This window comes from Anomalospiza imberbis, chromosome 4 (genome assembly GCF_031753505.1).
Source record: "Anomalospiza imberbis isolate Cuckoo-Finch-1a 21T00152 chromosome 4, ASM3175350v1, whole genome shotgun sequence".
In the NCBI taxonomy this organism is placed as follows: Eukaryota; Metazoa; Chordata; class Aves; order Passeriformes; family Viduidae; genus Anomalospiza; species Anomalospiza imberbis.
The window spans coordinates 71,163,025-71,179,315 of NC_089684.1; the positions used below are offsets into that span (position 1 = coordinate 71,163,025).

At 67.5% G+C, this 16,291-nt stretch overlaps 2 protein-coding genes across 5 annotated transcripts; one reads left to right on the forward strand and one right to left on the reverse strand.

The window, feature by feature from the left end:
• The first annotated feature begins 7,338 nt into the window (after positions 1-7,338).
• Positions 7,339-11,942, forward strand: LBX2 (ladybird homeobox 2). The gene is made up of 2 exons (XM_068189118.1): positions 7,339-7,811; positions 10,858-11,942. Exons 1-2 carry the CDS (start codon positions 7,490-7,492, stop codon positions 11,241-11,243), a joined length of 708 nt encoding a protein of 235 aa, XP_068045219.1. The 5' UTR covers positions 7,339-7,489; the 3' UTR covers positions 11,244-11,942.
• A 100-nt stretch (positions 11,943-12,042) lies between these two features.
• TTC31 (tetratricopeptide repeat domain 31) lies at positions 12,043-16,207 on the reverse strand. 4 transcript variants are annotated; one of them, XM_068189117.1, is made up of 15 exons: positions 16,059-16,207; positions 15,832-15,951; positions 15,460-15,707; positions 15,287-15,370; positions 15,041-15,109; positions 14,791-14,934; positions 14,480-14,708; positions 14,273-14,363; positions 14,053-14,194; positions 13,488-13,589; positions 13,330-13,399; positions 13,100-13,238; positions 12,948-13,022; positions 12,403-12,505; positions 12,043-12,290 (listed from the first exon to the last, which is right to left on the reverse strand). In XM_068189117.1, exons 1-15 carry the CDS (start codon positions 16,177-16,179, stop codon positions 12,174-12,176), a joined length of 1,854 nt encoding a protein of 617 aa, XP_068045218.1. In that variant the 5' UTR covers positions 16,180-16,207; the 3' UTR covers positions 12,043-12,173. The 4 variants fall into 4 exon arrangements, with proteins under 4 accessions (XP_068045218.1, XP_068045216.1, XP_068045215.1 ...); XM_068189115.1 differs by having other exon boundaries at positions 13,100-13,241; XM_068189114.1 differs by having other exon boundaries at positions 12,044-12,290; positions 13,330-13,402.
• Between the last annotated feature and the right edge of the window lie 84 nt (positions 16,208-16,291).

Genomic DNA, 16,291 nt, shown 5'->3' on the forward strand with positions numbered 1-16,291 from the left:
TGTCAGTACCACGGTGTGGGTGTCAGTACCACGGTGTGGGTGTCAGTACCACGGTGTGGGTGTCAGTACCATGGTGTGGGTTCCAGTGCCATGATGTGGGTGTCAGTACCATGGTGTGGGTTCCAGTGCCATGATGTGGGTGCCAGTGCCACGGTGTGGGTGTCAGTGCCATGATGTGGGTGTCAGTGCCATGATGTGGGTGTCAGTGCCACGGTGTGGGTGTCAGTGCCATGATGTGGGTGTCAGTGCCACGATGTGGGTGTCAGTGCCACGATGTGGGTGTCAGTGCCACGGTGTGGGTGTCAGTACCATGATGTGGGTGTCAGTGCCACGATGTGGGTGTCAGTGCCACAGTGTGGGTGGGAGTGTCATGGTGTGTGTTCCAGTGCCACGATGTGGGTGTCAGTGCCATGGTGTGGGTGTCAGTACCATGGTGTGGGTTCCAATGCCACGATGTGGGTTCCAGTGTCATGGTGTGGGTGTCAGTGCCACGATGTGGGTGTCAGTGCCACGATGTGGGTGTCAGTACCACGGTGTGGGTGTCAGTGCCATGATGTGGGTGTCAGTACCACGGTGTGGGTGTCAGTGCCACCGCAGGGGCCCCAGTGCCCTGTGAGTCCTAGTGCAGTGGCGCTCTCCGTCCCGCCATTGTTCCACCCTTTGAAGTCGGTGTTTCCTGGTGGGTTTGTCCCGGCCCGTCTGCGCCGGTGCTTCCCAGCCATAAATCACCCAGCATGGGGGTCCGATGCCCACGTGCCCACAGCCACAGCCTGGCAAGGTACTCCCACCCGAGCCCACCTTCACCTGGGACCTGCCAGGGCAGGGCAAGGACTCACTGGAGCCCCATGGTACTGTCACGATGGACATCACAGGGGTCCCTTCCCCATGGACCTCCCATCCCCCCTGACTCCCGATGGTATAACGGGATGTGGATAACCCCGGGATTAGGATCTGGAGCAAATCACAGCAAGATTGGAAGCGCCCATGACAGCCCAGCCGATGTGCCAGGTCCCTCCACTCCTGTCTGGCTGCCCTCAGCGCCCCGAGGCTTCCGTCCGGGCCCAGCGCTGACGGCACGGCCGTTCCCTCCGCTATTCCCAGCATTTCCTGGGGTTTATTGTCTTTCCCTCCCTGTCCCACCTTCCTCGCAGGAAACCCTTCGTCCCACGGGGCCGGCGGCTCCGTTACCAGCAGGACGGCGCTCCCGACCCCCTCCCCATGGGCAGGGGTACAGCCGGCGCCCCGGGAGGTGCTCAAGCCCCCAAACCCTGCTCAGATCCCGTTACCGGGGGTCCCGGCTGTACCACGCAGGTCTGAGCCCTTGTCACGGCCGTGCCGGTGTCCATACCGGGGTCCCACGGCGGAGAAGAGGCTGGGGACTGTCCCCAGAGCCGGTCTCCAACCGGGGGGGGGGGGGGTGTGTTCTGCCGCGGCTGTCGCCCACCAGTCCCCTGATCCCTAAAACAATTTGGGTGCGTTATTGCAACGCCGCGTCTCCGTCTGCCGGATAATTGCATGTGATCCCGGCAGGGAGGGGCCGTGCCGCCATCATCCCGCGGCTCTGACGGCGGCACCGGGCTCCCGCCGTGGGACAGGGCCTGGAGAGAAGTGGGAGAGCCCAGCACGACAAGAGTGTGCTCCCGGAGGGGTGAACCGGGGTCTGCCCCCTCCCCATCCCCGTCTCATCCCATCTCCATCCCCATCCCCGTGTCCGTTCCATCCCCATTGCATCCCCATCTCCACCTCATCCCATCCTCATCCTCATCCATCCTCCCGCTCTTCCTACACCCCCCGGACCCCCACACCCCCCCCGGGGCCTCGGGCGGCAAATTCCAAAGGGCACCCGGGAAGATTAATGGCGGGGCCGGGGCCGGGGCCGGGGCCGGGGCTGGGCCGGCCGGTAACCGGATCGCCCCGCGGGAGCTGGAATGCGCCGCTGACCCCGGCGTGCCCGCCTCGCCGCGAGGGTCCCGCCACGCGGGGTCACCACGGGCTCAGTCACCACGGGCACCGTGCAGCCCCTGCCCCAGCCAGGGACTTCCCACAGTCCCCAAACCCGATGGGGCTCCGTCCCCGGATCCCCAAACCCAGAGACACGTCCTGGGGACCCAGGGACAGGCAGCGGCCCCTGGGATGGGGTGACACAGTCATTCCGCTTCCCGTTCTGGGATGGGTGTCACTGTGCCACCGTGCCACCTCCCTGCCCAAATCCAGAAGATGCCATGTGCCATCTCCACTACCCCACAGCAAGATGGGCACCCGGGGCTCCATCTCCCTCTTCTCGCCCCATCCTCAGACGAGCAGAGACCCCTCCTCCAGCCCCTCGGGAATGGGGACACGCAGTGTTGTCGTGCCGTGCCGTGGGGCATGTGGCGTGGAGGCCGCGGGGGCTGCGGGGGCCGTGGGGGCTGCAGGCGGCCGGCGCGGAGCAGCTGTCGGGTCTAAAGTTACGGTGGCGGCTGGGGGCGGGGAGCGAGGCCCAGAGAGGGACGGGGTCCCCGTGGGGGTGTCCTCGCTTGGGGTCCCCCTGTTGTCCCACCCCGAAGCTCCCGCGGGGCGCAGGGCCGGACCCCGCCAGGCGGGGAGGATGCAAGACAGACCGGGGCTAAGAATAGCGCTGGGGTGGGAGGAGGAGGAAGGATGGGGCTTCCTCTGCGACGCCTCTTCTTCCTCCTACCCGGCTCTGCCAGGCAGCACGTGTGACACGGGGACACTCCGAGTGCCACCTGCCCCCCCACCCCCCCCGCGCTGTCCCGCACCCCCATTCCCGGTGGGACAGCCCCTGCGGCCGGCTGCAATCGACAGCGTCCCCCGGAGCACCCACCGTGCCCGCAGCCCGTACGAGTGCCACCCCCACCATTCCCTGCCGCTGTCACCCCCCGCCGCTGTCAGGCCCCATCACCACTGCCACCCCCCGCCGCCGCCGCGTTTCGTTGCACTTCACTTTTTAATTAACCTCGGGGCGCTGCCTCGCCGGGGTTAATGGCAGCGGTGACCCGCGCGGCCATCGATCCCCCGAGCCCTGTGCCGTGCTCGCGGCGACGGACGGGCCCCTCGGGGTCCTGCGGGATGACAGGGGCGTGTGCCCCCCCTCTCCCCTTCAATCCTACGCATGGCAGAGTCCCGTAGGACCCCGGGGTGCCCCCACTCTGCTGCCACCACCGTGGCGGTACGGGGCTGTGGGCACACATTGCTCGAGGTGTCCCCGGCCAGGTTTAGGGGTGGTCCCACAGTGGCCCTGGTGCCACGTCCCCTATCCTCACTGGGGACCCCCTCCCGGCCATTCCGTGGCCCCGTGGCAGTGCCAAAGGCGGGGTCCCGCCCCCCTGCAGCCACCCCAGCCCCCTCCCTGCTCAGGTGCCCCTGTCACCCCTCCGCGCTTTAATCCGGGGGTCGTTCATCTTGGGCGGGGGCCGGGCTGTCAACGCCCAGACGGGCCATTTCCGAGCCGAGTCCCCCGCGCTCAGCCCTAATTGAATCCTCATGGCCCCGCCGCCGCCTCGGCCCCGCCGCGGCACCCGCCACCGTCCCGCTGCCCGCAGCAGGTCTCCCACGGGTGCCGGTGCCACGGGCACGCTGCGGGTGCCCCACGCCGGGCACAAGGCGGAGGCACTCGGAGCCCCCCTACACTCTCCAGCCGCCCCATCCCGGTTGCTGTCCCCCCTCCCCGGCACAGAGACCCCCGCTCGGTGGGCAGCGGTTACGCGGCCCCACGCCACGGCTCTGCCCCACGGCGGGATGGGGATCCCACGCCCCAACAGCCCAGCCTGTCCCTGCTCCCCACAGCTACAGGTCAACTCTGGACGGACCCCGACCCCATGGGGGTCCCAGCGGGTCCCTCTGCTGGGGCAGGGGACGGGGAGTCCCCCCCCATCCTGGCAGTGCCGTGCGGGGGTCAGGGGGCGTGGGCGGCCGAGAGCCCGGCGGGGGGGCAGCGGCGTTTGCTGCAGCCGGAGCCTTTGAAATGCAACCCCCCCGCCGCCCACGGCCCATTTGGCTGGAGTTTGGCCCAGGCACAAATGGAGGCCCCGGAGCGAGCAGGGGATTCCGGGGGGGTGCGGCAGCTGGGGCCGGAGCTGGCGGGACCCGCTGACCCCGGCCGGTCCCTGGCACTCTGGCACTGGCACTCGTGGCTCCACGCGTGTGCGCTCCCGCACACGCGTGTGGCGGCTCTGGATGTGAGCTGGTGTGTCCGTGAGCCCGCCATGCACACCTGGACACAGCTGCACACACCTGCACACGCCTCTGCACACCTGCACGCATCTGCACACGGCTGTGCCCGCGCACACGGCTGCGAGGAGCCTGCTGGGGTGGTTGTGGCCACGCAGACACACGGGTGTGGGAGCCGTGGAGGCATGCGCAGGGCCCCGTGTGTCCCTAGTCCTGCGCTGTCCCCAAGTCCATCTCCCCATCCCATCCCATCGCATCCCCCCCCCCGCTCCCCCCGTGCCGTGGGTGTGCTCAGACCCCCGGAGCGCGGGGAGCGATGCCGCTCCCGTTAATGAATCGATGATTTGCCAACAGCCCCAGGGAGGGATCCCCGTCTCCCCTGGCTCCCCCGACTCCCGACACATCCATCCCCATTCACCGGAGCCAGGTGTAATCCCATTATTCCCGGCTCCGCTGAGGTCCCAGCCCACCACAGGGTCAGGATTTATTGCCAGTAATTGCTGGGGTCCCGTCCCCCGGCGCGGGGGGGCTCCCGGCACCCCCCCGGCGCTGCCGCCGCTCCTTACACTTTAATTCCGCACCGAGCTGTTCCCTTATTAAAGGAAAATTCATTTGCCAGCGATTTCCATGTGCCGGGGCCGCGCGGGGCCGAGGCCCTAATCGCGTTACAGAGCGCTGCGGCGCAATATTGGGATGGAGCCGATAAATAATGGATCAGGGCGGCGCGGGGCGGGGGAAGCGCGTTACGGGGGCGCCGCACCCCGAACTGTGTTACCCCCGGCGCTGCGCTGGCACCCCAGCACCCTGCTCCTGTCACCCCGCTCCCGGACCCCTGGCACCCTAGCACCCCGCTCCCGGCAGCTCTCCGGGGTGTGCGGCCCCGGGTGGGCGAATACCCGGAGCTGCCGGTGCTTGCAGCCACGGCAGCCCCCAGGATGGGGGATGCTGGCTGGGGGGACACGGCAGCAGCCCCAGATCCAGCACGTACACCCCTTCAGTGCCCTCTCATACGTGGATCACACGCACACACCACCCCCCTCACATGTGCACGCTCGTGAACACACACACACACACACACTCACGAACACACGCGTGTGCCCCGGTGCTGCTCATGGCGGGAATGGGGCGTGAGCGGCTGGGAGATGGCTGGGACACGAGGTCACCCTACAGGACACCCCCAGAGACCCCCAGGGACACCCCCGGCGTGGAGGAGTGGGACAAAGGCAGAGGCTGTTAGTGCCACACCGGGGGTTGTACCCTGGGGTGCCCTCAGCCCCACGCCGTGGACGTGCCCGTTACCGTCCCCTCGGGCCACGGGCCAGCGCCGGGCACTCTCCCGGCTCCGCAGGAAGCTCCCGTGTTCCTGCAAAACCCCCGAGGGCTCGTTTTGTTCCCACCCTGTGGCCTGGTTTGGGGTGAAAAGCGTTTCTCATCCTGTGTTCCCGGCAGCTGGAGCCAGCACTTCCCACACCAAGGGGAAGCCGGAGGGGTCGGGCAGGGTGGGGGGGCCCAGCCCACCCCAGAAATCCATCACCGGCTACCTCGGGACACGAGTGGGGGCTCGGGGAGGGAAGGAGGTGCCAGCACCATGGTCTGGGAGCACCCCTGGGCGCAGGGATTCACCACAAGAGCAACGCGGGGGATAATGGGGGGTTGATGAGAGGGGCCGATGGGGTGAGGGTGACATCCCATCCATCAGCGTGGGCAGCACCGCTGGAGATCTGGCGGGTTCCTGCAGATTCCCGTGTCGCAGCCCGGTGGGAGCGCTCCCACATTCCCAGCCCAGGGCTCGGCTGCCGAGATCCCGCTGGCCCCGCAGGAGCCGGAGCGTTCCAGAGGGGTTTGCTCAGCGGGTGGGCGGCCGCAATTCCCCATCACCACAAGAACATGGAATCACCCTGAGAAGCGATTTCCCAGCGTGCGTGTCCCAGAGCGTTAAACCAGGGCTGAGACCACGGCTTCCCCACGGGGCTGGGATCCCCGGGAAGGGTTGGGACTCCTGGCAAGGGCTGCGACCCCCATTCCCTGCTCACCGGGCAGCCAGGGCCTTGTGGCCGGCACGGTTTGCCTCATTCCAGCGGTGCTGCTGGAAGGGACTGGGCTCACAGCGGTCCATCCGAGTGCAGGACCGCTGGCAGCTCCTCTGGTGGGGGGTGGGAGTGGGGGTCCCAGCTCGGGACGGGCTCCATCCCCCGGTGAGAGCCGGCGGCACGCGCGGCCGCGGCAGCTCCGCCATCTCCCCGCGCCCTGCCGAGAGGACAAAAGCCGCGTGCGAGGAATCCCTGCAAACGCCGCTGTGCCCGGCACGCCGCCGTGCGAGGGGCCCCGTGTCCCTCTCCCAAACCGAGCCCCCTCCCCACCCCCCCACCCCCCCACCCCCCCCCACCCGCCGGCCTTTAATTGCTCCGGCTGCTGGGAAATTTCAAGGTTGAATTTGTCAAACTCCGATTTCCAGCCGGGAGATCGCGTTCTGCCTTTGTCAGCAAGATTGGAAAAATGCCCCCCCTCCCCTCCCCTCCCGCCCCCTCCCCACTTCCATAATCCTGGCATCGGCGCTGCCGGATCCCCCTGCACCTGCTCCCCCAAGGCGGCTCCGTGTGCTCCCACCGGCCCCCCCCGCATCGGCCGCAGGTTCATTACCGCCCTGACCCCCGTGACCTCGCCATGTCCCCGATCCCAGCGACAGATCCATGGGGACACCCGACGGGATTGGGGCTGGGGGGTGCCGAATCGCCTCTCCGGAGGGGCAGTTCGGCATCCCCCAGCCCCAAGCCCGCCGGATAATCCGGACGCGGCGTCGCCAGCCGGGCCTCACCTGCGTGTGCGGCATCCCGGGATTTTTACGAGCGGCCGAAATCCCGGAGCTATTTGTACCGGGAAAGGGCAGCGGGAATGTGGCGGGGAGGTGGGGGGGGGGGGGGGATTTATGGCTCTGAAACCCAAAACCCACCCAAAAGGGCTTAATCACTCCCAGCCGCGGCCCCGATGCTTTTATGGGGCATTTTAGAGCAAAAGAGCCAATAAATTTTTGGGTGAGGGTAAGAGCCACGGTGAGGATGAGGAGGGAGCAGAGGAGGAGGGGGGACCCACTGGGGTGGGTTAAAATGGGGGAGACAACAGGGGGGAGGCGCGGGGCTGCGCCCCGGTAGTGGCGGAGAGGGGTCGGTCCCCCCCCCCCCGACAGGGGGGGCGTCGGTGGCTCCTCCTCCTCCTCCTCCCGGTATCCCGGGGCTTTAAGGCGGTGGAACGGGAATCGCGGGGCTGGGGGGGGGGGGCGGCGGCGGCGGGTCCCGGTCCCGGCGCGGGTCCCGGTCCCGGCATGACCTCGGCGGGGGAGGCGGCCGGTTCCCCCCCGCTGCCCGCCGCGGTCGGCGGCCACCGGCGGAGCCCCCTGGACCGGCTCCCGCCCCCCGCCAACACCACAAAACCGCTGACCCCCTTCGGCATCGAGGACATCCTTGGACGTCCCCGCGGCGGGAGCCCCCCCGGGACCGGGACCGGTCCCGCCGCCCCCCCCGCCCCGACAGGGCCCCGCGGCGGCGGCGGCGGCTGCGCCCCGGCCTCGCCGCTCTGGGCGCTGGAGGAACTCGCCAGTAAAACCTTCCAGGGGCTGGAGCTGGGAATGCTGCAGGCGGCCGGAGGTACCGGGACGGGGGGGCTGCCGAGGCGGGGGGGCTCCGCCGGGAGCGGGGCGGGCACCGGGAACCGGGCACCGGGCAGGTGGCGGGGCTGGAGGGCGGTGGGGAGGCCGTGGCGAGGCCAGGGACGCCCCTCGTCCCCGTCCCGGGAAGTTTCCTCCTTGTCCCAGAGGGGCGAGCGGGGCTGGGAGGCCCGAGAAGCCGCCGGTGCTCGGCCGGGTCACCGGGGACACGCGGCAGCCTCAGTCCGAAGGGAAGGAGAAATCCCGGGGCCGAACACAGGGAACCGGAGCGAGCCCCGGCCCCAGTAAGCCGCCACAGGCACCGAGGAACAGGAGCTCCGGGAGAACCGGCCGCGCCGGGGCCGGCAGTTTTACCGGGAGCCGCGGGACCGGGCGGTGGATCGGCGCCGCCGAGTCGTGACCGTGACCGTGACCGAGCGCGGGGGCCGAGCGGCGGATCGGGCCCGGCGGCAACGGAAACCCGGTACCGGCCCCGAGCCTCAGGGGGACGGCGGCTCCGTCCGGGGCTTGGCGTGCTGGAGCAGCCCTGTACCGGCGGGGTCCGACGGCCGCTCACGGACGGGGACGAACCGGCCCCACATCTCCCGGGCTCGGCCGAACCGGGAGGACGGGCGGAAACCGACAGCCAGCACGCCGCCTCCGGGAATGAAAAATTCCGTTACTGGGTTGGAGAGACGGACGCGGACGGACAGATCTCGTCTCCGGGATTAACGGAAAATCCTTCACACGGAGGGACACACGGACAGGCAAAGCACGGCGCCGCCGGGAATTCATAAAACCGTTACCGGGACGGACAGACCGACGCGGACAGACCGAAAAAGGCTTCGGTAATTAAAGCCGAAACACAATTACCATTCTTTACTGAGACGGACCAGTCTCCGCGATTAACGTGGGGGAAAAAGAAATATTACCGGGACGGACAGAACGACAGTCACGGCAGAGCAGCGTGCCGGTAATTAACGGATACGGCTGGGCACAACGCGACTCACGCCGGTAACGAAAACCCCTTTGGACAGACGGACACGGACCGCTAGATCAGCCCTCCCGTGAGTAACCGAACCTTCGTTACCGACCGGACAGACGAGCGAGGATGGAGCCAGACTCCGGTAATTAACGGGGGAAAAAAAATTCCTAATTACGGAGAGGCGCTCCGGTAATTAAGGAACCATACCGGGCAGACAGACGGACAGACAGACAGAGATGCTGTGATTAACGAATAAACCAATTCGTTAACGGGCGGACAGACGAACAGAACGAGGACGCCTCGGGATCCCGGTTTAAAGGTAAAACCCTCGTTATTTGACGGACGGACGGACATGGCGAGGAACGAAATAAGTGAGCGAAAATATCCCATTACCGGGTGGACAGACGGACAGGAACGGGGGTGAAAAATCCCCTTTTTCCGGGACGGGCAGACGGGCAAAAACGGGGCCGATCGGAGCTCCCGGAATTAAGGTATAAAGGCCCGTTACCGGACAGACATATCGACAGAAAACGGATCGGAAAAAAAACCCCAAAAACACCGAAATAAACCATTACCGGGTCATCAGACAGACAAAAAAGGGAACGATAGAGGCTCCCGGGCGGAGGAAAATTCCCGTTACCGGCCAGACGGAAGGACAGACACGGGACTAATAAAAATGAACAAAAAAAAAATCCTGCTGCCGGACGGACAGCGAACGGGGCTCCCGGAGCGGGCGTGAAGCTCCGGTACCGGCCGGACAGATGGACACGGCAGAGCCGGGATCTCGGAATTAACAAAGCCCGGTCGCGAACCGGCCGCGGGTAACGGCGGAACGAGCCGGGACTGGCGGACAGATGGAGGTGCCAGTAATTCAGGTAAAACCTCGTTACCGGGACGGACCCACCGACACAGCCGGGACAGCCCAGGCTTCCGTGATGAACGAAAACGCTCCTTCGCTGCGACGGAAGGACGGACTGGAAATCCCCGTTACCGGGACGGACAGAAACGGGGCCGATCGGGGCTCCGAGAGTGGAGGGGAAGCCTCGTTACTGGACCGACGGACGAACGCGGCATCGATCGGGTTCCCGTGACCTCGGTAAAGCCCTGCTACCGGGACGGACCCACGGACTCGGGCGGGACCGCCGGGAGCTCTTCTACCGAACGAGGAGTGGAGTCCGCGCTGCGAGAGACCCCGGGAGCCAGCGCTGTTACTGGGGGACGCACGGCCCGAGCGAGCCGCGTTATCGACAGGCGGCTCGGTGCCACCGGCAGCGGCGGGGCTGGAACGGACCGGGGCCCGGAGCGGGAAAGAGATCGGGACAGCGATCGGGATCCCGCCGGCGGCGTGCAGCCGTGCCCGGGGTGGCGATCCGCGTCTCGCCGGGGGTTCTCTAGGTCGCTAGGGGCAGCAGCGACCGCACCGGCACCGGGAGAGGCGACGGGATCGAATCTGGGGACCAGCACGGCCTCGGTTCTCCTGGAATCGTAGAGAAGTAGGATCCCGGCTCTCTGCCGAGGCTCCCGGCTTCGTTCCTGGCTGCCGGAGCCGCCGCCGGCGAGACGCGGGTGTCTCAGCCCCGGTCGCAACGGGGGCGACTCCGACACGACCGCGGCCGCTGTAGAACGATGACTCCCGGCTTCTGGCGCCGGCCAAACCGCAAACGGTTTGGTTTGCTCGGTTGGGTTGAGCACGACTCGGTTTGGTACGGCTCGTCTGCGTTCAGTTCGATGTGGGCCGGATCGTCTCCGTTCGACCGGGAGTCGGCGGGGCCGGGACGCACCCGCAGGGCTCGGCGGGGCCGGTGCAGCTGCAGTTACCGGTGCCCTGGCACTGCTGCGCCCACAGGTCGGGAGCCGCAGGGCTCGGGTGGGTCCCGGTGCGTGTACCGGTGTCTTTGACCCGACGCCGCTGCCCCCGCAGGTCGGGGCCCGCGGTGCTCTGCGCGGCTCGGCGGTGCCGGTGCTGCCCGCGTCCCCGTGCCGGTAGTCCGGGGGCCGCTCCCCGGTGCGGGTCCCGGTGCTGCTGCCGGGTCTCCGTGCCCTAACCGCGCTGTCTCCGCAGGTCCGTCCCCGCCTGGCGCCTCGGGCCCGCGCCCTCCCTGCAGGAAGCGTCGCAAGTCCCGGACCGCGTTCACGGCGCAGCAGCTGCGGGAGCTGGAGCAGCGATTCCGGCGGCAGCGCTACCTCTCCCCGGTGGACCGGGACGCGCTGGCGGCGCGGCTGGCGCTCTCCGCCGCCCAGGTCATCACCTGGTTCCAGAACCGCCGCGCCAAGCTCAAGCGGGACCTGGAGGAGCTGCGGGCGGACGTGGCCTCGCTGCAAGCGCTGCCCCCCGCCGCCCTGCAGCAGCTGGCGGGGCTGCCCGAGCCCCCGGGGGCTCCCGGTACCGGCACCGGGACCACAGAGCCCGCCGAGCTCTCGGAGGAGGAGATCGACGTGGCAGACTGAGCCGAGCACGCCCGGCTCCGCTGGGATCCACTGGGACCGAGACTGCTCCGTTCGGATCCTCTCCGGCCGGCTCGGCCGAGTTCGGATTCACTCGGGTGGCTTCAGGCCGAGACCGCTCCGTGCGGATCCGCCGGGCCCCGCTCGGCTCGGTTCCGAAAGGAGCCGAGCCCAGCCCCGCCCCCTCGGTGAACCCTTTTGCGGCTTTTTTTTGTCCGTCTTTCCATTGTTTTTCGGTTTGTTTTGTTTTTTAATTTTATTTTCTATCGGCCCCGGTGTAAATATTTGCAATAAAGGCAACACCTTAATATGGACCCCAGAGACCCCCAGCCCCCACTTTTTTTCCGGGCGAGCACCTCCCACCGCGGGCATTAATTTGTTTTAACCGGTGATTAATTACCGGCTGCGGCCGCCCCTGCCCCCCTCAATTTGCATATTAATCAAATTGTATTTGATCTCACGCCTGTCACACCCCCCCCCCCCAAGCTCCTGTCACCAACCGGTGACATTAAGGGGGGGTAGAGCCCCGAGCCCTCGCTGTCCCCTGGGGCTGGAGTGACATGGGGAGTGACAGGGGACAGAGGGGGACACGGGGTGGACAGGGACAGGGGGGACTGGAGCAGTGGGGGCTCCAAGACTGTGAGGGAGAGGGGTGGCACAGAGGCTGAGGGACACCAGCCCAAAGGAAGGCGAGAGAGAAAAAGAAATCTCAGCTTTATTAAAAAACCCAAATTGGTCCAAATCCCTGAGGGGCCACGGGGAACAGCCCAGGCCCAACCCCTCAGCACAAGGGGCTGCAGGGTGGGCCCTGACCCCCAGCACCCCCAAGGCACGAGAGGGAGACATTCCCACCCCTGGCAGTGGAGGACAAGGCACAGGCAGGTACAGGCAGGTGAGGGGGGGGCTGCCAGGGGCCCCCCCAGCAGAGCAGGGTCAACTGAGCAGCCCCCCAGGGGTGGCCTTGCCCTTGGCACGGGGCACGGGGGCCGGGGTGGCGTGGGCCGGGTGCTTGAGCTGCAGCAACAGCTTGCTGCCCTCCAAGGTGGCACCCTGGGGACAGAAGGAGCTGGCAGCTGGCACGGGGACAGGTCCCCTGTGGGGACAGGGTGTCCCAGGGCCACTCGAGCGGTGGAGGGGGGTCCCACAAGCTCCCCCAGCTCACCTGCATGGCCCTGAAGGCCTCCTCGGCCTCTGCTTTCCCGCAGAAGTTGATGAAGGCGCAGCGGCGGCCCGGGAGCAGCCGCACGGAGCGGATCTCCCCAAACCTGGGGGGCACAGACCCCCAAATGTGGGGGGATCAAGTTAGAGATTCCTACATGGGAAGGTGGAGGGTTAGAGACCCCTAAACCTGCAGGGTAGGAGGGTCAGAGACTCTCAAACATGCAAAGCAGGTTTGGCAACCCCCAACAGCTGGGGAAGGGTGAAAGAGTCCCAAAGATGGGGAGTGAGACACCCCCAAATCTCCAGAATGGGGGAACAGAGACTCCCAAACCTGAGGAGGAACATTTAAAGACACCCCAAGCTGTGGGACAGAGATCCCCAAACCTGTGGGTGGTGTGTGAGCCAGACACTACTCCCCAAGAATCCCTTGCAGGTCAAAACCACCAGAGAATGAGGACAGGGACAGAGCTGGGGAGCTTGGGGGTCACCAGGGCTGTGCCAGGGGCTGGGGGTCCTGGAGGAGGAGAGGTCCTGGGGGTCACTCACCGCCCGAAGGCACGACGCAGCACCTTCTCGTTGATGTGGGAGGTGACGTTGCCCACCCAGAGCGGGAAGCAGTCCCTGCCAGGAGCCATCCCGGTGTCATCAGAGCCGGCATCGCCCCACTCTGGGACTCCCAAATCACCAGACCCCCGTACCTGGCGGGGTGGCTCGGTGGCAGTGTTGGGTAGCCACTGGCCACAGCAGGTGCCCCTTCCGGGTCCTTTGTGGGGGTCCTGGCACTGCCTCCCGTCACACTTTTGTCACCTGTGTCCTGGCAGCTCCTGGCTGTCCATCCTGCTGCCGAGGGGCCAAAGGGGTTCAGCACCCACTGGGGACACAGGGATACCCCCGGGGTCCCCCCAGCCCACCCACCCCTGTCCCTTACCAGGGAGAAACAGCGGCTCCTTAGCCTTGAGCAGGAAAGGGGACACGGGGACACCCCCGGGGCGGCTGCACTGCTGTGAGGGGACAGGGGTGAGGCGTGGGGGGCACAGCAGGACAGGGGGCAGGGGGTAGGGGATTGGGAAAGGGGGGGGGTCTCACCTGCAGCAGGGCCCGGCAGGCCTCCAGCTGCGTGGCTGCCTCAGCATAGGCCCCATCCTGCAGCAGCAGCTCCTCGAAGGTGCGCGCGGCCTCGGCGTAGCGCTGGGGGCCGGGGGGCACCTGCAACCCCCTGCCTGGCCCCACAGGCACCCCACACCCCCCACCCAGCCCAAATGGCACCTCACAGCCTCACTGACATCCCCCAGCACAGCAGCCCTACCCCACCCCACCAACACCCTGCAGCACCCCCAGCGCCCTGCCCAGTCCTCCCCGGCCAACTCACAAATAATGCAACCAGCCCCACCCCTCAGCCCCAGCACCCTACAGCTCCTCCAGTTCCCCAGAGCCCCCACCCAACACCCCTCAGCCCCCTGCCCAGCCCACCAGCACTCCAAAACCCCCGCTTTGTCTCCAACAGCACCCCACAGCACCCTTCAGCCACTCTGAAAGCCCCACCCTCGCTCCTAGAACGCAGCAGCCTCTCACCCAGCCATGGCACCCACCTCCTGCAGTCCCCCCCCAGGACTCCAGCCCCCTGCACAGTCCCGGGAGCCCCCCCAGGTACCTGAAGCCCCCGCAGGGCCTTGCCCTTGCGGAAGGAGCCCTTGGGCCAGCCCGGCCGCAGCGCCAGCGCCGCCTCCGCATCCGCCAGCGCCTCCTCGTACCGGCCCAGCTTCTCCAGGCAGTAGGAGCGGTTCCCCAGGAACCTGTGGGGATGGGGGTGTCACTGAGGCCTGTCCCTCCCACCCCAGGACCCCCGGCTCACCCCAAGCCCCTCTGCTCACCGGTGCTCCCGGGGGTTCAGCTCCAGGGCGACGGTGAAAGCCCAGACCGCTTCGGTGTGTTTGCCCATCTGGGCTGCCTCGATGCCGTGGCCTGGGGAGGTGACACAGGGAGGGACAGTTCCCCTAGCACAGCCCCTCTGAGCCGGGGAGAAGCAGGGAGAGCCCCCAGTGCCCCCCCCTCGCCCCTCTGGGGGTCCCTGCACTGACCTGCAAGCGCCAGGCTCTGCTCTACCGTGCTGGGGCTGGGTGGCCTGGGCTGGGGGGGCTGGGGGGACACGGGTCTCTCCACAGGCTCCCCACTTCCCTTCTCTGGCACCTTCTTGCTTGGCTCCACGTTCTGTGTCCCGGGGGAGCGGTCACTGCCCGGGGGAGGCAGCCTGACCCCCGCCTTCTGCCGTGCTTTGCAGACAAAACTGCAGCTCAGGTCCAGCTCCTCCTGGGGAAGCAGGGAGGGATGGGCAGGCAGAGCCCTGGAACCCCCACCCCCAGATGGTCCCCCTGGGGAGACTGTCCCTCACCTCTGTCACCGCCGTGTCCTCTGACCCAGGCTCCTCCGAGGGGACTGTGGAGTCCCCAGGGCACGGGGTGGGCTCTGGACAGCATCCCTCATCCTCAGCACCATTTGAGGAAGGCCCACTGCCGGCAGGGCCACTTGGGGGGCTCTGCAAGGAGAGGGAGGGGGTGAGGTGACAGGGTTAGGGGGTGCTGGCTGGCCCCCACCTCTGGGCACCCCCAGAACAGCACAAGGGGTCTGGACCGGTCACTCACTTGGTCAGTGCTCTCTTTGTTCTTCTGCTCTTGGCCCTGTTTCTCCCGTTTCTTTCGGTCTTTTTGTTTCTAGAAAGGGAAGACATAGGCTCACGAGCATGCGTCAGGCAGAGAAATGCAGTCCCACCACGCTCAGCCCCCAGCCATGCGATCCCCGAGCTCAGGAACCTGCTGGCAGCACCCCAAGAAGAGGCAGTGACCCCAGTCCCCAGGGGCTGGCTGTGGCCCTTCCCAGGCCTCGCTCACCTTCTTCTTCAGCTTCTTCTTCTCTGCCTTCCTCTTCGCCCGCTCCTCCTCTGCCACCAGCTCCTGTGCGTTCTTCTCAGCTTCCTGCAGGAGGGATGCCCCGAGTCAGGACGGCCGCGGGGCCACGGGCTGGGACCCTCCAGGCCCTGGGGGACGGCAGAGGGACTGCCCACCTCTGCCGTCAGCCAGGTCCGGCGGGGCGTGGGCAGCCGGTGCAGCCGCGCGTCCAGGGCGGTGGGAGAGGTCCGGGCGAGCTGCTGGGGCGGCTCTGAGCACAGGAAGGACTTGCGGAAGCCGCAGTAGCTGTAGGGAACGGCCCCCTCGGCGACGGGAACGTCCAAGAACTGCAAACCTGCGTCGAGCTCGTCCTCATCGTAATCGTAATCGTCGTCCCCCAGCCGGCAGTAATCCACCCTGGGGTCTGGCAGGAGAACGGGCTGTGTGAGCAGCAGTCCCAGGCGCCGGATCCCGGCAGTCCCCAGCCGTTCCCCCTCCCCTGGCAATTCCCGAGCACGGGGAGCCCCGGTAGCCGGCGCAGCACTCACCGTCGTCCCAGAGCAGACACACCTCCCCCGCCTTGTACTGAATCACTGTCTGGGACGGGCCCTGCGACGGCACCGGCAGGTCGGCCAAGCCGGACATACGGTGCCGGGGGCAGAAGGGCGCTGTGGGAAGCAGAAACAGCCATGAGCCGGCGGAGACGGAACCGAAACCGAGCCCCGCTCTGGGCTCCCACCCCTGAGCTCCGCCCCGGCCCCGGCGCGGCCCGTACCGCCGCTCCAGCCAGCGGGGCCGAGCGTACAGCCCCAGGGGCAGGCAGCGGGAGCAGGCCCGAAGCCGCAGCCGCCCGGTCCGGGCCCGTCCTGCTCCCGCGTCTCGCCCGAGCCCCGCATCGCCACCGGCCGCCGCCGCCGCGCCTCAGAATCGCGTCACGGGCCTACCGGAAAAGCGTCACGGCGCCGGGTGAGGCCGCCCGGCCGCCATGCTGGATGCGGGCAGGACGGC

Excerpts from the sequence above, each read along its gene's own strand:
- LBX2 (XM_068189118.1), top strand. The coding sequence starts at position 7,490 with ATGACCTCGGCGGGGGAGGCGGCCGGTTCCCCCCCGCTGCCCGCCGCG. Across the intron at positions 7,812-10,857 it reads AATGCTGCAGGCGGCCGGAG|GTCCGTCCCCGCCTGGCGCC; the intron begins GTACCGGGACGG and ends CTGTCTCCGCAG.
- TTC31 (XM_068189113.1), bottom strand. The coding sequence starts at position 16,179 with ATGCGGGGCTCGGGCGAGACGCGGGAGCAGGACGGGCCCGGACCGGGC. Across the intron at positions 14,935-15,040 it reads ACAAAGAGAGCACTGACCAA|AGCCCCCCAAGTGGCCCTGC; the intron begins GTGAGTGACCGG and ends CTCTCCTTGCAG. Across the intron at positions 12,291-12,402 it reads AGGCCTTCAGGGCCATGCAG|GGTGCCACCTTGGAGGGCAG; the intron begins GTGAGCTGGGGG and ends TTCTGTCCCCAG.